The following is a 25,695-nucleotide window of genomic DNA, read 5'->3' as shown; positions in this document are numbered from 1 at the left end:
CTCACTTACATATATTAAGCCAGCATTCATCTGCAGTAATCACGGAAATAAAATAAGAAAGACGAGAAAATGATATAAATTACAGGATATTATGACTGTCTTTGATAAAAATTCACATATATATACATATCTCATATTTCTATTAAATATAAAATTTAAAAAAATGTTTTTCTATTAAACAATTAATCACTGTCAAATAATATGAGATCGTAATTTAAAAAAAATAGTTTTGAATTGAATACTTAATTGAATTAAATTTTTACTGACATTTAATAAATTATTAATACCATAAATGAATCTAATTAACGGTTTTAAAATAATTATTACAAATAAACGTGTTACAGTAACGGTGATATTTAACGCTAGGTAAAAGTTTTAATTCAAATGTATGATAATTATGAATCAGTTACAATCAATTACATGTAAAACATAATAACCAATAATTTGAAATTAATAAATTAAAAATTTAATCTTTCACACTAGTGAAATTTCATATTAAATGTTAAAAAAAAAAAATATTAAAATACCTTTTTTTTTGTTACATATGTATTAAAATATCACTCGCTAATTGAATTTCATAACGAAATTAATCGATTTAATTGTCATAATAAATTTGAATAAACCAAATTTTTAATACGGGCACAAATAAATTAGTTAGAAAAAAAAATAATAATAAGTATTTAATAAATATATGAAATAAAAATAAACACTGTTAGGCGGTAGTTACTTTCAATTGTGTCGATTAATAAAAATGAACAAGAGTCATAGAAATTAATTTCACTTGGTCTCCCTTTTTATTATTATTAGTACACTGGTCAATTACTCATATCGTATTTAATAAATAAATATTTAAGGCACTGATGATTAATTCAAATTAAATTTTTTTTAGTTTATTATTATTGTTGATGTTGATGTTGGTAGAAAATTTTTATTAAACCACGTAATGATAATTTTAGATTTAGGATCTATATGAGATCTAAGATCTTGTGGCTGGTGATTGACCATCGCATGGGATCGCTAGACTACGACTGACACGACAGACTTGTTGCCGGTTCTGTTGAGCAGCTAAAGCTAAATGAAATGAAAGAGAACCAAACCCATTACATATGGGGGACTAAGTACTAACTATACTGTGTACACGCGTTTGGAGTACTGATATTTTACTTAGTTTTATTGTTTGAGCACGTGGGTATTTACGCACGCGCGTACATTTTTTCTCAGGACTTTCATTTTTTTTCTTTTTCTTTTTTTTTTTTTAATTATTTTTATTTCTATTTTCTCATGGAAAGAACATCTTTATTATTGAGTTTTTTCAGTAGACATTTAACGTTCAATCGGTATTTTTAAATCCCATGAAATTTTTTTAGGTTTTTGTTTAAAGACTGCCTAAAGTATTAGATATATGACTAAAATAGACTGAAATGATTTTGTTGGGAATTAAATTTTATATATGAGAGTTCTAATTAAATTTTTTTTATAAGTTTAATTAATTCTACTTCACAGTAGAATTATATAAAAGAGTATTCAAAAGTTGTGAAATTTTTTTTTGAAAGCTCGAATTCAAACAATTTGTTCAAATATTGAAAATATAATAAAAAATTTTCGTAGGAAATTAAACTCTCTGTAAACAAAGTTTAATTAAACTTTTATGTATTAAATAGTTTGCAAGTGATTTTCATTTGAAAGCTACAACTCTATTTTGAGCTCAAAAATTGTCTTTCTTCAAAAATTGAAAAAAAATTATATTTACTTTACTGTAATCTTGTCACAGCATTAAATATTTACACTAAGGGCTTAGAAAAAAAAATGTATAATCGGTTAAAATCTTAAAATCTTCTCTCTGCAAAGCTCTTATCAGACAAAAATAAACTTATCCTTAAAATTCTTTTTAAATATATATTTATCGAATATATTTCCTTTTATGTATATTATTTATCGGATTTATAACTCATTTACATGCGATTGAGTATTAAGTATACAGGTGAGTATTTTTTGAATGTAATCAAGTATGAGATGCGTGAAAAGATGTCAGATAAACTTGTCTGCCACCTTAAATACCTTGAATATGTCCAATACAAGTTATTTATATATATATATATATATTTAATAAAAAGGGTCACTCTTTACTTAACTTGATTTAACTTTTTACCGTACATTAAAAAAAAAATATAACGTTTAAATTCGACTATCTGTCCACGGTCATATCGATTTCTCGAGACAAAAGTATTTTATTACAAATTTAAATCACTTAATCCGAAAAATCTTTCCTTTTTCTCTTAATATTTTATTTCTATTTATTCTTTAAATATATTTTAAAAGATAAAAGTTAAAAAAGAGAGTATTTACACACTGATACAATATTTTGTTGTATCAAACAAAAGTTATTGATATTTTATAAATTATTTATTAAGAAATTTTGTTAAATAAATATTTGAAATGTAAAAAAATTTGAATTATTAAGTATTTATTTGATATATTTATGAATTTTTGAAATTTAATAAATATTGTTGAAAAAATTTTTATGATTTATCATGGGTTATTTTCAAAATTTAAATTTGATTTTAAATTAAATTGTTCAAAATTAAAAAAAACTCGCGCATTTTCCAATAATTTAAAATTTAAGTAAAATATCAATGTTTAATTCGCACATCCTTAATAAATTTTTGTTAATACTAAGGAAATTGGGAATTTGACAAGATTTTTTTTCATATGGAATAAATATTTATCGATAGCTGATAAATATTTATTTAGGCTGGTGAAAAGTCGGGTGAACAAAGAGATGGAATATATATCGCGTTACTAAAACCAAAAGGGCGTATCTCAAAATATACGCCCTTTTGGTTCTGCAGAACCAAAAGGGCGTATAAAATTTTTTTTTGCTCCAATCAATGTAAAAGTATTGAAAACATTAAAATCTATGGAAAAAACGAAAAAAAAAATTTTTTTGTTTTATGCCCTTCTGGTTTTAAGCAAAAATTTTTTTAAAGTCATAAGGGCGTATCCTATTTTTTCGGCTTATTATTAATTATAGGTCAGAGTAAGAAAAAAAATTGCAAGGTTAATAAAAATTATCACTCCACAACTTAATTTATCTGAACAAATATTTATTTAAATAAAAAACCAAATTTCTTTATTTAATTTTGATCGAATCTTGTCACAATTTTTTTAATTCAACAATTGATGTAAAAAATATGTATAATTCGAGAACGAAAAAAATTCATCTAAAAAATTCTAAATTCTATGAGTGCTGTGAAATTTAATTTAATCAAATTAAAAAAATGCTCATTTAGATTGTTCAATTTTTCAAAGGTGCATTTTTTCATTTTTCAATTAAGGTTTCATTTTCTGTTTCCTGTTTTTTTTTTCTTTTTATTTTCAAAAATCAATTGCCGTTGTTCTTGAGAATTGTTATTGTTCTAGAATACCAATATATCAAAGCAAGTTTAATGACCTAAATCATTTTTGTCCATCAGGCACCGTCCCACAAAAATATTATCAATATTATTAAAGATTAATTTTCAGCGATGGTAATAGTTTATAAATTTTTTTATTATTGTCAAGTTATGTTCTAAAAAAAATTAAAAAATTTTTTTTTTTATACTCTTAGGTACAGATGATCCTGAAGATGGAGATGGTATAGGACTAAAACCCTGATGAATTTATTTTTTCTCTATTTTTTATTTGTTTTTTCACTTAAATAAATATTTCTTCATATAAATTAAATTGTGGAGTGATAATTGTTATTACCCTTGCAATTTTTTTTCTTACTCTGACCTATAATTAATAATAAACCGAAAAAATAGGATACGCCCTTATGACTTTAAAAAAATTTTTGCTTAAAACCAAAAGGGCATAAAACAAAAAAATTTTTTTTTTCGTTTTCTCCATAGATTTTAATGTCTTCAATATTTTTACATTGATTGGAGCAAAAAAAAAAATTTTTATACGCCCTTTTGGTTCTGCAGAACCAAAAGGGCGTATATTTTGAGATACGCCCTTATGGTTTTAGTAACGCGATATTTTGCTAACTTATTAATTTAAATCAACAATAACAAACAAATAATAATTATCACAAGTTTGTGGACCACATGAATAAATATTTGTCATTATAGGATAAATTAAAACAGTTGTAATAAATAATTATTATTGGTTATTATAAATAAAGAGTACAATGCATATTATTATTGAAACATTTAAATTAAATATCGATGTGAAATAAAAATTAGAGTGTTTAAAGTAACAAATTTTAGTGCGTCCAAAAAAATTATTTCAATTTCATCTGACAAATTTTTTTTTTTTTTTTTTTTTTGTTATTTGCTGGTAAAATAAATTTATATGCTTTGATATGATCATTTAAGCCAATAGTTAAATTCTTTAAAAATAAATAAAAAATATCCTTGTCATCATTTGCTATATTGCATGGAAAAAAATGAACTATATAAATTGAGGACGACAAGTAACATAATGATAATAAAGTGATCAGTAAATGCTATCATTCTAAATAGTAGTTTTTTCATTTATGATTAAAACGTTAATAATTACAGGATAAGTGTGAAAATTTATTGTCTATGCAAGGAAAATTACTCTTCGAACTTTAAAAATCGTAACTGATACTTAAAAAATAGACGACACGTATTATAAAATTTATTATTTGGAATGTTAAAATTCCCCATATCGACACCCGGGTTCCAGGTTATAATTTCAAACACTAGCTTTTGAAGTTTATTTTTTTCCGTGTATTTATATTAATTTATCATCATTTAGTTTATTCATATTGTTATCATATTTATTGTCTAAATAATACATATTGTACAATTGTAATTTGATGTAATGAGATTGTAAGATTTATACGGTCTTCTATCATATCAATGAAAAAAAAATATCTAGTTTAATCTACAAAATATTCTTTAAATATTAATTATAATTTCATTAACAATTAATGAATAAATATTTGCCGTAAATAAACATTGATTAGCTTCTATCAGTGCAGTCATAAGTTTAAAATGTTTTTTAAAAATTTGATACAATTATGATTTGCTTATTTATTTTATTACAATTAAATGACGAGATTGTGTAATTTAAGAAGGAAAAAAATATTTATTTGTCAGAGAAAAGAAAAACAATAAAATACGTGTGTTAGAAAAATAAAATAATAACGATAACAATAATAAGAACAATAAAAATAATGTTTGTAATTAATAAAAGAAAATATGAACAAGCTTGTCTCTGACGTGTCATCATTCTTGGCAACAGTTAAATTGTGCTTGAAGTCAACTACTCGTGTGTACTTAAATATATATATTACGTGTTGTCAGACACTAAAGAGTTTTGTTAAGCTTGCGAAACGTCTGGGAAAATATACAAAACAATATTTCAACATTGAATTGTTTCCTGGATCAATTTTTCAAAATCCTCAGAGGTTAATGTTAATTTCGTTTAAAAAAACAAAAAAAAAAAACGCTCGAGGAGAATTTTTTTTTTCTATACGTAATTTTTAAATTTATTTGTAACAAATTTCGTAGAAAGGTAGAAGAGAAGATTTCTAGTTTCGTAAACTTTATTTTTATTAGTGTATCATGTGTCTTTGAAATGTAAACATATAAATTGAAAAAGGTCCGGTGAGAAAAAAGTAGATGAAAAAAAAAAAAAGAATTTGTTTCTTTTAGTTATTTATATTATTTTAGAAACAAATTTATGGTGAAAAATATTTCCTGGTTCTGTAAAAAAGGAGAAGATTTGACTTGAGTTTAAATTTTTCTTTTTTTTTTTTTCTTAAACGAGAAAATTTGTTAATTCATTTAATTATGAGACTCAAAATTTCGAAGAAGCATTATCATTATGGTAACAATATGGGAACCCGGAGCAAAGTAAGACACTATTTTTGAAGAATAAAAAATTAGTCTTTTTTGAATAATGATTAATTACAGTTTGTAAAAAAAAAATACGAAAAAAGAAAAAAAAATTTTAAGTTACAATGTAAATAGTAAAAGTAATCTCTTAAGTGTAAGCGGAAAAATTTTAGATAATACTGTAATTTAAAAAATTTTATTTTTCTATGAATGGGGCAAGTTGAGGTGTGGATAGTAAGGCCAACTTAAAATTATCACACGCAAAAAATCTAAAATAAAACAGGAAAAATTGTAGTTTTATTTATAGATTAACGCGGTGTTTAGAATCAAAAACTATAAAAATTTCACTTTATAATTTTCGGATTTTATAAAAAGTTCTGTTAATAGTATATCTTAAACTGTAAAACTTACTGCTACGAATAAAATTTTTACAGAATTTTATCAAATATTTTCAGTTTTCTATTTGAAGCACCACGTTAGTATTATAAATCTAATTTTTATCCTTTTTTTTTATGCGAGCAGTAAAAATTTGTTTTAAAATTGTGGGTCATTATTACTCAATCAGCTTTTTCTTATTCTTAGTAAAAAAAAATTTGAGTAATCATTATCTGAAAAAAATTTTTCATCTGAAAATTTGAAATTGGCCATAGCTGGACTGAACATTTTGTATCATCTTCTTTTACAAACTGTAATTAAGCATTTTGAAACAAGAAATCATTTTTTTTGCCTCATTTTACCCTAAGTTTTTTTCAATAAATTTAATAAAGAAAATTACATTCTAATTTAAAATAAAAGTTGTAGAAATTCATAATAATTTGTGTTTTAAATAAAAAAAAAGCCGGATATTACCATCGATAAGTGTAACGATTTATCGATAATTTAAGGGTTTCATGCCTCGATTGGCTTTAACATAAAAAATAATTCTTTAATAACGTCTGAAAAAACCTTCTGTCAACACTTAGTTATTTTTTATTTTTCATAACATATTTATTTTCACACCGTTCATGGAACCGAAGACAGATAAACGAGGACATCCGTTCGATTATTGTAATATTCCTCGTTACTTTAAATTACCAAAAAAAAATTTTCTTTCAAAAAAAAAAAAAAAAAAAAAAAAAAGTGCGTCAATATTTTTTATATTTTTTCTCGGGAAAACCTGGTGTGTAAAATTACACTTTAAAGTTGAAAATAACCAGACAGACTGGCGTGTCTCCGAAAGAGATTTATCTTTTTACTTTATTTTTTTTTTTTTCATTATTTTTTTACGACCTACGACCGCAATTTTGTACGTAAAACAATTCGAAACAATTCATTCTCTTTTGAATATTTTTGTTTTTATTCTTTCCAATGACTGGCGTTAAATGTAGATGAATTTGTTTGAATTTATATTTTTAAATAATTTTTCTTTTAATTTTTAATATTGAATGGAACTGGAACGGAAAAATAATAATAACAATAATAATAAGTAAGAATGAATTGAAAGGGACGATTTTAAAAGCTAAATTTTAAATTCAAGTATCACCTGCGGTTGACACAGCGTGAAAGTTGTCATGAGTCATTTCTTACGGGCCCTTGATAACTTAAACGGTATTCATCTTTTAAATATTCTTTTAACCACTCTATATTCTTAATATATCTATATATATAATGTAATGGAGGTAGTAGAGTTGAGGAGTGTTCAATATAGATTTCTTTGAAAGTTATTTACGCGGGTGCTCTTGTGATCGCCCACACATTTGTGGTTTCGAAGATAGGATAGGATGCGATGGAATGAGATGTGATGAGATGAGACGAAAGCATAGAGTGTACAAGAAGAGGTGCGTGCAACTCGGTAGACCTTTTTGAGATACTCTTGTAAGTATTGAGAGAGAATCTGCGGTTTCATTAACTTACACTTTTCGAGCCTTCGTGACGTTGACGAGGATCCTGTAATTTGCCGCTTCTTTTGCTATATCTTCTGGGAGGTCCCTAACTAATAATTTTTGTGAAACTTTTAAAACTAACAATATTATTTTTAATACTCTACATCTCTATTATGCGATTTTTTATCCATTTTTAGGTTTATTTAGTCATTTTTAATAATTATTTATGATTAAATTGATTGTAGTGAGGTTAAGTGTCACTTCAAATTTTTAAAGTTAATTTTCGTTTAAAATATTTAATAAATCTTTTGAAAACAATTTATTTTTCAAATCTTTCAAAGTGAATTTGAAAACATATGTATTAATTTTCACAATTTAATTATTAATTATCCAAAAAAACATTTTCATTCAATTGTTATAAGGTTAAAATTCAGTTAATTACCACTTCGCGTTTTTCATAACTTTTTTAAAATTAAGTATTGTATAAAACTTATAAAAAAAAATTATCTCTAAAATCTATTGCAGTGAAAAAAAAAATATATTTCTTAATTTTCTTTATGAGATTCATAATTATCGAAATTAAAATTAAAAATTAATTTTTCGAATAATAAATTGTCACTTTTAAAAGTATTTTTCTCAAATGCGCTAAAGTAAATTGAAAGATTTATTTATTTTTTTTTTTATTTAATAAATAATCACCCAAATTAAAATTAAAAATTAATTTTTTGAATAGGGACTTTACATAAATTGTTATTTGAAAATTTTAAAAATATTTTATAGCTCAAATATTAAAAAAATATTATTATTAATTAGTAAAAAGCGGCTGAGGCAACCGTTCGGCACGCGCGTGGCTCGGGCGATCACCGAAGTTAGCATCGAGCATGATTACTACTTGGCTGGGTGACCGTTTAGCCACACGTCGGGTTCGAACGAAGGTTTCTGATCGCTAGGCGCGGGATGAAGATCCAGTTATCGGTAAAATGGGAATTTTATCGATCACTGGAGCTTCACCCAAACCGAACTGTACTGGCTAGGTTTTCTCTGTGGTTTCCCTAGCCACTGCACCTCCATTGCACAAGGGAGGTTGCAGGGCGTCATCGTAATGATGCAGCACAGTATAAGCACAAGTCGGGCCACAGCCGCACAACGGAAGGCAGAGGAGGAGAAGTAAAGCAGTTTGCGATATAAAGGCAAAAAAGTGTAAAAGGCCGAAATTGCGGCTATACACTGGAAAAACAATTAAAATTAAAAAAAAATTATTAATTATTAATGAATTTTTTTTTTATTTTCTATCAAAAAGTAACGTTAGTTAATATCCATTATAGAGAACCACTGTTAAATAATTGACACTATTATAAGAATGTGAGAAAGGGGAGCGATCTTTCACGCCCAGCTATTATCATGTCTGACTTTTCTTTGACTTATTACTTATTGTCCCGTAATAAATCTCCCTCTCCTCCCAATAATAATAATAGTTTGCTCCACAATTCAATTTTTTGATGACCACCCACAAAATCAATGGAAAATTATTAAACTTTCTATAAATTTATAAAAAAAAATCAAAAAATAAATTGAATCCTGGACTCTTGAGTAATATAAGCTTTCGCCAAACGATTTTTAAGGCCACCTCAGTAATTCTTCTCTTACTTGCACTCAATTTCATTACAGTTAAATAAACACATGCATTAAAAAAAAAAATTTGGTACTCATGGAATAGTCAATAAATAATTAAAAATAATAAAAATTTGTTACGGAGTATTTCCAAGTTTAAAGTTAAGCCAAATGATATTTCTTAGCGGGGTTTCTACTCGGGTTCTTAAACGCATAATTTATTGCTGCCAGCTAAACAAATATCCAGTAAAAGTTCTGTTCTTTAGTTCTTATTCTCAACTCGGCTCTTCTCTATTTCATTCGTTTTCACTATTCTAATTCGCTACATATAGAAAGTGTAGAGTGTAAAATTTTAAGTTTTAAGTGTGAGTAAGGATAATAAATTATGTAAAATTTCCCACAGTTTATAGTTTTTAAAGCTGGTTCACGTAAAATAAAAATTTATCTACAAAAGAAATCATTTAACTTTGCATGAAAAAATATTAGGAGCAAAAAAGTTTGTTTTTTTTTTAATAAGAAAAAAAAATAATAATTTTAATATTGACTTATTCAAATTAAGTCGCGGAAAGAAAACAAAAAAAAATAGAAAATAAATTGAAGGCAGGTCCTAGGCTAGGTCTTAATGAACTCATCAGAGAATTTTATGACGAGGACCGTAACGGATTTTGTGTATAATGAAGATGTAATCTTGTATTTTAAATGTCTTATTTATTTTTATTTTTATTTAGGAAAGAGATTTTTTTTTTGTTATTCATAAAAGTGTAATGGAGCGAGTGAAATATGATGAAGACCCGTCGTACGTTTGGACATGACTGGGTAGTATTATGTTGGATCATAAATATTAAGTTAATTTGATAATTGTCAGCCTGGAGGTTGTCGGGGCCTTGGGGAAGGTCTGGAATCGGTCAATTTGTCCAAATGGGCTTCCATTGGTCTCGAAATTTTTAACTATTTAGTTTTTTTTTATTTGAGGTTTTTAAGTAAAAATGGTAATTAGAATTGGCGGGTTCTTTTCGGAGAATATTTATTGTAACTGATTAACGTAGTAATTTTTAAAAAAATATTTTATTAGATTTACTTAGAGTTTTTTTTCGATTTATCGAATTTTTAATTAAAAACAAAAAAAAAGTGATATTAAATTTTAATTCGATATATCGATTGGAATCTAATGTTACGAAATTAGATTTTGATATTTAAATTCAAATACCAACATATCGATTAATCGAATTGATTAAACCAATAATTAATAAATCAATTTATCGACTTTTCTATTGGAGTACTAAACTTCAAATTAATAATATTAGATTAAAATTGATATCTCGATTCAAATTTTCTTGTGTAAATTGATTGATTTAAAATTTGATATATTAATTTTTAAAACAATGTCTCGAACCAAAATTTAAAAATCGATAGATCGTGATTTAAATAAATAATTCTATCGAAATTTCATTTTTCGATTTATAGTTCGATTCATTCATTCAAAATTTGATATCTCTAGCCATAAATTTTTAATCGATGGACCACAAATCTTGAATCGATATATCGACGAAGTTTGATAAATTGACTTTTAATTCCACACTGAAATCTACAAATTTTAAATCGATTTATTAAAATTTAAATTGATAAATCGTGATTTAAATTGGCTATCAATTTAACTTAACTTTTCCGATATTTAAATCTGAAAAAAATTATTTTTTTCTATTTTAAAAAAATGAAAATAATATTAAAAAAAAAAATGAAGGAAATAATCTTCAATTTACTAGTAAATAAGTAATCAAAAAACCACAAAATGTTAAACACTTAATGGTCAATTTAATTAAATCCTCATAGGTGTACAATCTACTAGCGTATAACTAAAATCCAAGAGCTCAGTAATCTCCCACAAACTTCACTCCTTCACCTGCCTTCAATTCTATTCTTCCTCAGTATCACTCTAACTCCCTCATACTAGCTCTAATACTCACACTCTATCACTTTCATCACCATCTTTATCTCTATTGCTATTTAAACTCCATTCTCACGACTTTTACTTTATTTCATTTCCATACTACTTTACTTTTATTTTATAAGTAAAAAAAGTAAGACCGAAGGATATTACTTGTAGTTAAATTTTGTCTTTTATTTCAGTTATTTAAAAAAAAACCTCAAGAAAGTTCATTTTGTTAAACTTTACTCCGGGAAAAGAAAAACTTTTTTTAAATTTAAACTCTCTTACATCTCATTTATTTTTACTTTATCCTTCCAAACAATTACACAATCGATTAGCCGGATTCTTGGATTCGCATTCAAATTTTTAATTTAAATTTATAATTATTTGTTATCATTGTTATTGTTATTATTGTAATAAAACAGTTTATCTAGGTTATAGAAATCTGCACACTTGGAACTGTTTTGGTGGATTAAACTCTAAAACGCAACTCTGAAGATTTGTTCATGTGTGTATGGCTTTGATCTAACGCTTTAACTTTACTCGGTATTAATGTGGCTGATGCTTTTCAAATACTCTCACACTAATTGGAAAATGTTTAAGCTAAGTTGCATACATACACTACAATAAATAATAGACGTCTTTATATATGTAGAGTAGAAGTACCGTTTGTGGCCACTTTGGGCCCAGTTTTGGCCACTTAAAAATTTTAAATAAAATACGCAATGATGTAATTAATTCTATTATAATGGATTTTTTAAATACTTTTTAATTAATTCAAATAAAGTATTAAATGTCCATAAACGGAGCAGTGGCCACAAATGGTACTTCTACCCAATACCACATTTTATTCTCATCATCAATACAAAACTTAAGAGCCCGCGAACTGTTTTTACAACAAATCAGACGTAATTATCATTGACAATAAATTTACTAAAATTACATTCATTTATTCACTTGTTACAGATAAAATTAATTTATTTACTACACATTTCTTTTTTTTTAAATTAAATGTATTTTTTAATCGAGTCTGAGCTTTCTAGGTTTTATATAATATGATAAGAATATACTAGACTTGTTTTATAAAAATATTATCGCCGACTACATATATTTATTTAAATACTTAAGATTTATATTTCAGTGCTCTGATTAATTTTTGAAATTTAAAAAAATTCCATATCTATTAAATAATTTATATGTTAAAAAGTGGGGGTAAAATGTACAAAAATACAAATATAGGGCAATATGGGTCACGTAAAAATTAAAAGTTTTTGAATTAAAAAAAAAAAAAAAAAAAGTTTCCTTTTTTTTATCAGTGATGTAAATAATTCAGATCAAAAAGTTTGTATTTAAAATCACAGTCAAAAAAAATAAACTTTATTAATTTTTAAAAATTATTATTTGGTTAAATTTGATTTACACCAGATTTTTTTTTCATCATCAATTTTCAAAATTGAAATTTAATTATTTAAGTAACACAAATTTTCTTCAAATCGACCATATTGTCCCCGTTTATATATTTAAAAAAATTCTGGTAGCTCATTTTGCTTCAACACTTCTTTATTTCTATTAATTTTTTCTTTTTAAACGGAAATTCTGCGCTGTAATGCGCGATTGTAAAAAAATTTATATATCCACATAAATTAATTGAATTTTTTTTCATTTCTATCACTTTTGCCATTAGACCCAGAAAAAAAATTACTAAAAAAAGTAAATAATTTTTTTTAATTAATTAAAATAAATATTAAATACAAATACAGTTAGAAACATACTTAATTCATATTTTTTTTATTATATATTCATTATTAAAAAAATATTTAAATAACTAATAAAACAAGATTTAAATTTAAAAGGTTTAAAACAGATATGAGGGCATTAACAAACATTTTAAATGCTAGTAGGTTTAGACAAACATTTAAAAAAAAGAGTATTAATATTTTCATTAGTAAAATACAAATGAAGGTCAAAAGCGATGACTGATGACTATACTGAGTGTTTATAATGTCATTGGTCTAAATATCTATGACAATTCCTAAGCAAAAAGAGCTGTCATGCTAAACTTAACCCCTACAAGTTAATAGGACAATCCGTTTATACGTATTACAATTATAAATGTGACAGTGGGTCATGTTACTTTCAGTGTCTCATTGAATATAATGTTGTTACACTGGAAAGTTCAAGATTGCCGTGTACTGCAACTATTAAGACACCCTCACTCTTTACCTCTTTCCCCGTTCTCCTTGTTCCCTGTCTTCTACGTTCTCTACCCCCCCTACCCTTTCCCCTTGCCAATAACTCACGCCTACATAATTAATTACCCACGTGCACATTATCTCATAACACATGATTCGTGTGAAAATTTTTCATTCAATCATGTTTTATTTTGTTTCATTTCATTTATAAAATATAACTCATTCATATTTTACAAATATGCATACATACATATATATATTAAGAGTCGAGCTGCTGGAAATGTTTTGAGACCACACACGTTTTAATTTATCTAATCAAAAATTTTCAACATCTTTATTCTCTTTATTCGTATCTGTTGTATTTCTAAATAAATTTGTGCCTATAATTGACAGAAGCTAAGAGTTGATATACATATACATATTTTTATTTATACATTATATAGTTCTCTGATTGCATAATAAAAGTTTAAATCGAGCGTAGAACTCGAGAAAATAAATTTATTTTGTGTTTAAATTTAATTCTTCGAATAAATAAACATGTTTAATTTATAAAAAAAAAAAAAAAAGATTTTAATACAAAAAATAAAGTATGATGATATTTTTATCAGAAATTTACTAATTATAATTAATTAATTTTTTTGTGATTTTATGTAGCTATTTGTAATTAATTTTATATTATATTGTATGAATTTAATAATTTTATTTGAAAAAGTGATCTACTTGATGACTTTTATAGTAAATTGTTTATCTAATTAATTGCTTATATTTATAAATAATAATTCACTAAAGGAAATAGTTAGCCTCTGTTTCGTCAAAGAGCGGTTGCGGGTTCGAATCCACCTTGGAGTCTTTTTAAATAAAAATTAAGTAAACATAATAAAATATTGTGTTTTTTTTTTTATTTTTTACTTCCCGTTAAGAAAATTGTAAATTTTTGAAAATTCGAGAACTTAATGTTTTCACTCCGATTTTCAAAAATTGAGTCGTCATCTGATGTTGACACTTTGAGGTCCTAAAAAGCTATTCTGATTTTTTCAGAGAGATATCTGTATGTGTGTGTATAAACCTCTCATATATCATTTTAATAAATTAATCGATCTAGATGGTTCTTGCGGAATTCGAAAGAGTTCTATTGAATTTATCGATGCCATGCAAATTTGAGATCATTTAGTCAAATAGCTTTCGAGATATTTGAGACATACGAAAAAACAAAACTTTTTTTTCGTTTGTCTTAAAAATTTTGAAAACTGTTCGATCAATCAATTCCAAAATCTATCCAGCTATAGAATACGACGAAAACTTTCGATTGTCGTCAAAAACGTCTCAATTAGACAACCCGCTCGAGAGATTTCGTCAATGAAAAAATAAAAAAAAAAATGTATTTTTTTTTTTCGTTTTTCTCGAATATTTTGAAAACTATGAAATCGATTTATTTTCTAATATGATAAGAGGTTCTATAAGCTGTGTCGAATGCCACCTCAACCATTAAAGTCGGATTAGTTGTTCAAGAGATATCGATGTTGAAAGAATTTAGAAAAAGTATTTTTTTTTTAATAAACTAAAAAAATGAAAATCTGGTTGATTCTAAAAACTTTTAGCGTTAGAGGCTAAAAAACTGTATCTAAAGCCATTTCAAACCTCAAAAACCGCTGATTAATTCGAAAGACATCGGCGATGAAAAATTTTAAAATAAGAATTCACTTCATTTTTTTTTTTTGACAAAGTTTTTCCGCATAATGTAATTCATCATATTTTCCAAAACTTATACCGGTCCTTTGTTTTCATAGTTTTAAATGATCGCCACATAATTCATTGCAATCAGTTCATTAGTTTAAATGATATCATCAACAAAAATTTTGAGAAATAACTGTTTCTGTAATTTTTTTCCGGATGTTTCATATATTAATGCTTTGATTTGATTTAAAGCTCATATGACTCCATCTTGATCATTTCTATTAATTTCTGTCCAAAAGCATTGAATTTATTATGTATAATCGAGAACAAAACTTTGAAAAACGATCCTTATTGATTATTTTCCATTTCTCTAATTCTCGGAGATTAATACGAAATACAACTTTTTTCGAGCTCGAACATGTATTGCCAATAATGTTTTCAATCTCTTTGAGTTCGAAAACAGCCGAAAATTTCGGTGCTGGCCCGCAGGGTCAACCGATTACCATATTTTTTTACACAGTAGATTTTTTTGTCAATAAATAAAACGAAATAAATTGCATGAATTATTTTAAATGTAAATAAATGAAATTTTTATCTATATACCTTATCTTTATGTAACGCTCAAGGGCTTGGAAGCAAAAAAAAAATTGATAATAAAATAAATATTTAATATTGGGGATTTAACAAAAAGTGCCATAGGCACGATAATTGATAATTTCATAATTATAAAATGCATCGGATCCTATTATACCCAAGGCATTTTTTTTCTTAACAGAATTTCTTTGCATAGAAAATTTATAAAACTTACACAAATAATTTTTTTTAAATAAATTAGAAATACCAAAAATCTGCATTATACACTTTTGTGAATTGAATCGAAACTTTATAATAATAATTGAAACAAATTATATGATATGATAGATTCAATAAACAAAAAAAAATATGGCGAATATAAAAACAGGTCATTAACAAAAGTTTATTCCATCATCACTTTAAAATGCAGTTGGAATTATTACAAGACGCAATAATTAATTGATTAATTCTTTTTTAATTATACTAAATTAAGAAAGTTACTAGTTTTACTATTTTTGCAGAAATCATTTAAATCTTTAAATTAAAAAAAAAAAAAATAAAATAAAATACAAATAAAAACGTCCATTATTTTAAAACATAAATTTCCCACGTCATTTTCTTGACTCATCCATTAATATATCCCTCCTAAATACTTAAAACTAAAAAATAATAATTCACTTCTGTTAAAATTTATAATCGCGAACTATAAAAATTTTAAAGAACATTTTATTGAAGTATTCCTTTTTATAGTGTATAATTAAAATAAATGTTCTCGAGGGTGAAAGGGAGAGATTACTAGAAAATACCAGTAATTTTTATTATTATTATTATTATTATTATTATTATTATTATTATTATTATTATTATTATTATGCAGTACATCTTGCTTGTTCGAGGAAAGGGTAACAATAAGGGGATGTTTCTGTACCGACTTGAGTTGACTTGTGGAATTGATATATAGTCTTGTGTGTGTATGTCTGTGTATGTGTCTGTGTGTGTCTGTGTGAGTGCGCGAGTGAGTGTGTCGGTGGGTCGATCGGTATCTGGGTCGCGGGTTTTGGCAACTACTGGCACCCTCCTCGGCTTCACCAACCCGTTACCGACCTCCCACCCTTATATACATCTGCAACCCTCCTGAGTTCCTCATTTCCTCCCGCCTTCCATCCCTTACACGCTCACTCACTCACTCGCTTACTCTCTCATACAAAGCGAATGAATATACGAATGACGAATTCATACGAATGAATACGGGTATTCTATTATATATAGTGAATATACTCTCTCACTCACTCATCTGCTCGCTTACTTTTACTTGCGTTTAGCTGCACATACGGTTATACGCAAACTAATATATATATATTTTTTTTCGCAGTACTCTATGCGGCCTGCGGAAACTCCTTGACGCGGAAAACGTTATATATTTTACCTCGAGGGTAAAAAAATTTTTTAACATCGTTATTCGAATGTCAATTATTTCTGTATTATTCTTACTCCTCCATACTAATATATATTTAATCTTTATGTATATTATATATATATATTAGGGTGCTTCGTTTCCGGCGAAAGTATTTTTTTTGTTGCTCATCAAGCAAAATATTGTTTTTTATGCTAAAACAAAAATTCCTGCCAAGTTTGAGCTTTTAATTCCAATCCTAAGTACTTTCCATTTAATTTCCAAAATTTCCCATTTAAAATACACGTAAATTAATAGTATATTACACACCTAGTGAAGTAAAGTAAGAAATATCTCAGATCACATGTAATTGTTGGCCAAGGCGAAGCTGATGTCAACAAACATGTGATCTGAGGCTTTCTTATTTACTTCCCGAGGAGTTTATACTATTTTTCTCGTCGATGGAGGCGGAAAGCGGCAACTTCGTTTTGCAAAGCGGGACGAAAGTTGACGCTTTCCGCCCGGAGGCGAGAAAATTACTTTTTTTTTAACTTTCTAATACTCAGCTGCGTTGTATGATATCGACGAGGTTTTGGTCGCAAGTTGTAAGGCATTTGGTGGTCTTGAAAAGTGCCCATAGTATCTTAGCTGTAATTCCAGCTGCTTCACTGATTTCCGCTGAGGAAGTCATTTTTCGTATCAAATTGACCTTTATTGGCTTGCAGAACGTAAACCAATGAATGCATACCAAAAATGTCAATGAGAATTTTATAGGAAATTTTATTCCCTTCAAAAAAAGCCTGACAAGTCAAATCGCTAGAGTCCATTGTTTCCGAGTTATAGGAATTTTAATAATTTAAAAAATTATGTAGCAATCGTCATTTTTTTTTTAATATTATATTTTTTAAATTATTAAAACTCCTATAACTCGGAAACTATGGATTTTAGCGACTTGACTCATAAGACCTTTTTTGGAGGGAATTAAATTTCCTATAAAATTCTCATTGACATTTTTGGTATGCATTCATTAATTTACGTTCTGCAAGCCAATAAAAATCAATTTGATACGAAAAATGACTTCCTCAGCGGACATCAGTGAAGCAGCTAGAATTACAGCTGAGTTACTACGGGCACTTTTAAAGAACACCAAATGCCCTACAATTTGCGACCAAAACCGCGTCGATATCATAAAACGCAGCTGAGTATTAGAAAGTTAAACAAAAAGTAATTTAATTTACGTGTATTTTTAATGGAAAATCTTGGAAATCAAATGGAAAGTACTTAGGGTTGGAATTAAGAGCTCAAACTTGGCAGGAATTTTTGTTTTAGCATAAAAAACGATATTTTACTTGATGAGCAACAAAAAAAATACTTTCGCCGGAAACGAAGCACCCTAATATATATATCTATATATATATATATATATATATATATATATATATTTATTTATTTATTTATTTATTTATTTATTTATCAATGTCAAGTCCAGATCTGAATTAAAAAAAAGAAAATTTTTTTTTGAACAAATTCAAATTACGAATAAACTTTTCGAGAAATGAAAAAAATTTTATGATACCCTCTTGTAGGAAATTTGATTACGTATAAAAAATATAACAATTATTTTTTTAGTATATTTAAGTTTATTTAGAATTTACAATGGAAAAAAAAAAAAAAATTGGTCATCAGTTGGCTTTGCAGGTCAGCCCCAAGACTTCCCGCTGTTTTCGAGCTAAAGGAGCTTGAAACCTTATTGCCAATACATTTTCGAGCTCGAAAATACTCTTGCATGTATTTGTTTTTTTATGAACTTTTCAAGCTCAAACAAGTTACGTTTTATGTTAAAATTTAAAAATATGAATCGAAAATCATTAATAACAATCGTTTTTTCAATTTTTATTTTCAATTATGTTTAGTAAATTAAATGTATTCATGCAGAAATCAATGTAAGTGATCAAAATTAAGATTTAAATTAGTTTAAGCTCAGATTGGAGCGTTCATATATGAAATATCTGAAAAACACATTAAAAAAAAGTGTTTTTCAAATTTTTTTGCTGATAACATGATTTGAATTAAAGAACAAGTAACATTTATTTATAAGACGATCGAAAGACATCATAAAGACAAAAATTTTTCATGATTATGAACACATTTTAGTACATTATATGATTTATCCGGAAAAAGTGACATGTTGTTTTTCAAATATTTCGACAGCCATATCTTTTGAACTAATCAACTGATTTTGACGTTCAATGTGCCAATCGACGCGTTTTATTGAGTTCTAGAGTTGTTTAGATGTAGGGATTGATCAGATGTCACTTCAAAGATAATTAAAAAAAACCCCTCTTTTACCATTTCTTTCTTGAACGATATCTCTCGAACGAATTAACCAATTAAGATGTTTGAGGTGGCAATCGGCGTGTTTTATTGAATTTTAAATCTGATTAGATTTTGAAATCGATTGATCGAGTCGTTTTTTAAAAATTTCCAAAAAAATAAAAAAAAATTTTTTTTATTTTTTTTATTTTAGTATTTCTTCTATATATTAGAGTCTATTAAATCGATTAATCTTAAATTTTAAGAAAAGTTGCCGGCCAACAAACTCTTTCGATTGCCGCAAGAACCATTTCAATCAGTTAATTCATTAAAAAGATAGAGAGAGTTTACATCTACACAGAAACATAAACACAAACAGACACACTTGGATATTATTCTGAAAATAGTCAGAATAGTTTCCTAGGACCTCGAAACGTCGACATCTGATTAAAACTCGGTTTTCGAAAATCGGGGTGAAAACAATAACTTCCCGAATTTTTGAAAATTTATAATTTTCTTATTAGCGGGAAGTTAAAATAAAAAAGAAAGATAAATAATTTCTATTTTATTCGTCTATTTTCTTATTATATTAATAAGGTAAAAGACCTAATATCCGCTCACTACATGTATTTGTATATCTATATTTACTAAATTTTACGAAATGTAGATATACAAATACTTGAGTGATCGGGTATTGGGTTTCTTATCTTACAATTAAACTGTAGCTAAACTTTTAGAATTATGAAAAATATGTATTGATACAATTTTTTTAGTAATTAAATTTACTAAAAAAAAGTATTGATTTACTTTTTACGTGAAAGTGATAGTTGAAGAGGAATTTTATAAAAAGTTATTTATCGTGTTGACAATTGCATTATTTGACAATGAGAGTTAAAAATATATATTATTATTATTATTATGCAGCATGATTTTCTGACGTAGGCGTATTACATGTACTTACATGCTCTCTTCCTCTCTGACCCTATCTTTATTTTTCTTTATAAAAATTTTTATATTACATGCAATACCTTTGTAGTCTTACGCTGAGAATAATGCGAGACGTGTTTGTCAGTGAACGACCGTCTATCTGGTTTACGACTCATGTCTTGCAGCTTTGAAATATCCATTTGTTTATTTTTCTAACGTGTAAACATAAACATTTCATTTTAAATTTCATTTCGAATTCAAACAAAAAAAAAGTAATAATAATAATAATAATAAAAATAATTTATTTCGAAAATGTCACCGGTGATGTACAGTGGAAAAATTCATTTTGGCTTGAGTTTTTATTTTCACATCTATTTTTTTTTTTTTTTTTTTTTTTATCTTTCTTCTGCACTTCAGAGTCAGTCAATCATCGTCGACGACTGTCCGGTAATCGTTCATCTTGATGTACATACAGGAAAAAAAATATTAAAAGAATAATGTTTAAAACGTAACTCTATGTCTCTCTTGACATGCGGTCTCGCATTTTTGTTTTTTAATTCCTAAGTGAGACTTGAGTAGTAAATTTTGTTTGCTTACAAGTTATTGGAAAAATGAATAAATTTTTAAAGTGAGGATTCAATTTTTTTTTTTCAATTTATCGATGCTGAAACTAGACTTAATGTATTATTTATTTATTAATAATGCTTTGAAAAAAAAATTGGAAATTAATTCGGACTAAATATGGATTTTATTTCTCTCAAAATTCTGAGGTTTTAAAAAAAATCACTCTGCATACGGAGTAAATAGAGAGTTCTTTTTAAACGGAGTGATTTCGGAGTAATGCATATTTTATTTCGATCCAATCCGGAGTTTCGATGTTAAAATAAACTCCCGCAAAGTTAATCCGCAAAGTTTTACAGTGTAATTATATAGCAATCATTTGAATAGTTATTATGTGTAGGATTGTATTTAAAAGTTTTATAAAATTGTTGAAAAAATAATTAAGTCAATTAATTGGCAATTTAAGATTTTAAAGTTTTCATACATTCGAACATTTGAACAGACTAACAGTGAATGAGTTTTTAAAAAATACCCAGACAAATTAAAAATTAATTCAAATTAATGTATCTTTCTCCAAATTACTCCAAAAATTTATATGCAAGAGATAGATAAATCTAACCTGAAGCATGGATATATATAGATCAATAAATAAATATTTATCCGCATTGACAGACATTAAAAATTAATTAATTGAAATAAATAAATTATAACTTAAAATAAAAATAATGATTGACAAACAAAATTATTATAAAATTTATTTATTAAGCCTTTCATTGACTTAAAAAATCAAAGTTTAATTTATGAATGCTAAACTATAAAGCCGGCAACATCATTATATTTTAAAAATAAATGTAATTATTAAATCGTACTTTTAGAAAATTAACTATAATTATAATTTTATTATTAATAATATATAATATTTTTTCTTTTTAATTATTCCTTTTTTTGACTTCTTCCTTTCCAGTTTTTAATAATTCGTCTAAATGAGAATCTGCAATATTTGTTTCTATTGCCCATAGTCGCAATTCACTTATTGTATTCATTTTTTTTATTGATTCCATTTTTTAATGTGTATATTATTAATTATTTATCATAAAATTATTTACATATTAACGTACACATTAAAAATAGAGGTTAAACAGAAAAAAAATAAACACACAGCACACTAGCACAGAAAATAAATTAGTGTGACCAATGTGTACGCCTTAGTTGTAGGTGGCGGAATTTCTAGTTTTTAGCCAGGATCGCTGGCCAATTACTGGTTTGAAATCGAGTAAAGTCTAGATTATTTCTACTGGGGCCATTAAAGTAACTATTTAAATAATTTTTCTCATTGAACCTAATTAATATTTTTTAATAATAAAGTCAATTAATTTTTTAATGATACTACAGCCATATTTATAAATTAATTAATTATTCATTATTTCTTTTTCTAATTAAAAAATTTATTAAGGACACTTTAAGGACCAAGTGTATTTTAACCTCAAGTATGCCAGCTGTAAAAAAGTGGTGTTAAAATGAGTTCACTTCAATGTAGTGGTGCTACTCAATGGTGTTATCCATCTGGTGTTGAAACGATGTACGTAAGAAGTAAATTAGCTCCGATCAGAGTATGAGAGCGTGAGTATAAGTGTTTTAAGCTCTACAAAGAAGAATAATAAAAATAATATTCTGTTAGAATTACGAAATTATCGTTAATTGAGATAAAAGCCAATTTAATATCTATGTAGAATAAGCAATGTTACTTTTATTGAATTGAACAAATAGCATAAATTTTTGATCACTCATATCAAATATTTAGAAATAATATAATAATTATTTTTATTATAACTGATGTTTTTCATAAGGGAATAACTAATCTAAAGATTATAAATTAATCAGTGATACATTTATTTTTTTTTCTCGTTGATTTATTTTGCCAAGATACTTTTGAATCATATAAATCTGTTTCCCATATTTTATACAATAACATTAACATGTCATTGTGGACAAATATTCTCTGGATTTTTCTATAAATGGGTAAATCTGTCGTATCATTAATTTTTGACACAATAAAAATTTTTTTTTGTATTTGAAATAGAATTTGACTTCTGATACTTAAAAAATAAAACTATTTCTTTATTAACACCACTTACATCGAGAAAAATTCTAACACCGCTAGCGGTGTTAGTCTGACGCCGTTTTCGGTCTTAAATTTAATTGTTATTTATTTTTAAATGTTAAGGACTGAGGTAGTGGGTAAAGGATGTACATAGTATATATTCCACGGTCGATATCTAAACACTTGGAGCGCTACTATCTGAGTTGCAACAAGACAGAGTATGAGTAAGAGTAAATGTATAACAGAATAGAATATGTATCAGAGTTAGAGGGAACTATCAGTTGCTTATCTATCATGTCCTCGTCTCGGCTGTTTTCGAACAATAACCACGCGTCCAGTGTAAACTAAATCGCCGTGGCAGCTCAAGTAATTTGGCATAAATCCTCCCAAAATCTTACAAATTTTTTATGCTTCCAAAAAGAAAAAAAGCACCAACAAAAAAAAAAATTTTTTTTTTTCTTTTTTTTAAATTAAAAATACTCACGTAATATTTATGATGCAGTGACATCCTTTAAACAAATTTCCAAAAATAAGTCACTTAATTTAATTCACAAGTTATTATTATTCATGTCATTTCTCGTTCTTTTTAATTCTGATTAATTTATTTTTAATCAGTCTATTGATATTATTGTCGTTTAGTATTGGTGTTTTATTTAGATGATAATTATGTAAATAAATGTATAATGAGCATATAGAGGTAAATATATATTTTTATAGATTTTAGAATTTTCTTAGATGTTCAGAATCCGTGACCGATTAACATTCCTATGAAGATAGAGAAATCTGTGTAAGAATACTTGATAATAAGAGCATTTATACATATGTACATGTATGTATTTATTATACATATATATATAGAATATATATATATAGAAGTCTCCATGCCAGATAACAGCCGGTTTCTATTGTCCTTCTGGATATCAAGGCTCACACTATTGTTTATATATATATGTACATATATATATGTAATGAAACAAGTTTGGCAGTGACTGCACATTTAAGACACTGCAAGTGACAGAATTGTGATAATTTATCATTTTATAAAAAATTTTTTTTTTTTTTATTTTTCAATCATATTTTAACTCCAAATGAAAATATCTTTTAAACTATTGAGGTAAAATTAAAAATTAAATTCATTAAGAGAAAAATTGTTTATATTGAAGTAAAAAGAAAAAAAAATGATTAACGAGCTTTGAGATAATTTAATATCGCTTAAATTAAAAGTTTAGCAAAACTAAAATTATGCGTAAAAAGTAATTAAGATCTTTTTTGTAGGAAATAAAATTTTCTATAAAGATGATTATGACTTATTTTTATGTAAACTCAATAATTTTTCAGTTACGGTAATTTGTGAATTTAAAATAATTTCAGGTTGTAATTTGCATACACAATTAAAAAAACCGCTAATTTAATTGGCAATTTAAAATTATGGGAAATGTAATAACAGCTCAGAGCTGATAAATATATTATATTATATATATATTCTGGTCTATTGTCTCGGATACACAAAAATAATAACAATAACCGCAAATGCATTGATGAGCAAATAGCGTGGCCTTTCACAATTTACAATTTATAACCGCGTTTCGCACATTAATATCATTATTATTAAATCATTACTCAAATAACTTATTATTATTACAATTCAGTCACTTGAAATATTTCCAACGAAAATTTAAACTATAAAAAAAAATTAAAAATTACTAACAAAAATTCTGTCGACTTTTTTTCTTTTTTTATTTCTCATTTATTGTAATTGCAATTGAAAACAGCAAAATTTAATTTAAAAAGGTAAAAATGAAATCTTTTAATATCAATAATTTTGAATATTTCACTCTAAACAATTTTTCAATTTAAAAAAAAATAATTTTACAGGAACAATAAGAAATGAATTGAGATAGAAGGGGTGCAAATAGTGGGTGGGTAGTGGGTGGTAGTGATATGTGATATAAATAATTTAATGTATGTGATGGTAACGTAAAAAAAAAGGTGAATGCGATAATTCGCGGGACGTTGGGTCCCGATCGGCTAGACCCCACGTTTAATCGCGGGCAACTGAAACTACCCCCATTTTATTTTATCATCACAGTAGTTGTCGTATTGGAGGAGATGGTAGTGGTGGTCGGTACTCTCTGGATGCTCCGTATACCCGGTGGTTGCCAGTGCGCGACACCCTGCGCAAAACTACCCTTGCTGCTTCAGTATAGACTATTCTATAGTTATATCTAGCAATACCCCTCTCTTCAATATATATATATATATATATATATATATATATATATAAGCCTCAACTCAACTCGACTCGGGAATTGCAAGTCCTGGTAACTCATTACGCTTTTAATTTTAGTATTTAAATCTCGATATTTTAGTCTTTAAGTCCATAATCGCTTAACCCTTCAATGGACGCTAGTTTTTATTTTTGAGATTATAAAAAAAAATTTTTAATGCTGGTATTTTTAGTTTTGATAAGTAATAGAGTAATTCTTAAATTTTACTAAAAATAGAAGAAACAATAATTTATGACAAACATAAATATCTCAATATAAATCTGTAGAGCGCTAAATTTTTCAAAAAAGAAATCTATTGAAATTATAATAGGATGGCAACGAAAGAAGTTATAAAAGCGTGGACGTTCAAAATTTGAATTTAGTGTTAGGATGGAGAAAAATAATTTTTTTCTGTTTACTAATTTTTTAAATTTTAAACTGATGC

At 26.3% G+C, this 25,695-nt stretch overlaps 2 protein-coding genes across 4 annotated transcripts in view; one reads left to right on the top strand and one right to left on the bottom strand.

Moving 5' to 3' along the window:
- The window catches only part of LOC103570634 (facilitated trehalose transporter Tret1), a 34,103-nt gene extending 10,595 nt beyond the window's left edge, over nucleotides 1-23,508 (bottom strand). The window contains exon 1 of one of the 2 annotated variants that reach the window (XM_008548438.3): nucleotides 23,468-23,508. In XM_008548438.3, the coding sequence (XP_008546660.1) occupies nucleotides 23,468-23,491 (24 nt within the window). In that variant the 5' untranslated portion in view covers nucleotides 23,492-23,508. Of the gene's footprint in view, nucleotides 1-527; nucleotides 1,079-23,467 lie in introns of those variants that run through there. The other variant, XM_014442401.2, reaches the window with a different exon arrangement.
- LOC103570635 (mediator of RNA polymerase II transcription subunit 20) overlaps nucleotides 1-25,695 on the top strand; it is a 55,622-nt gene that overhangs the window by 21,018 nt on the left and 8,909 nt on the right. The gene's annotated exons all lie outside the window — the stretch shown is intronic.

This window comes from Microplitis demolitor, chromosome 6 (genome assembly GCF_026212275.2).
Source record: "Microplitis demolitor isolate Queensland-Clemson2020A chromosome 6, iyMicDemo2.1a, whole genome shotgun sequence".
NCBI classification, from domain to species: domain Eukaryota; kingdom Metazoa; phylum Arthropoda; class Insecta; order Hymenoptera; family Braconidae; genus Microplitis; species Microplitis demolitor.
This window is presented reverse-complemented; position numbering and strand designations above follow the sequence as displayed.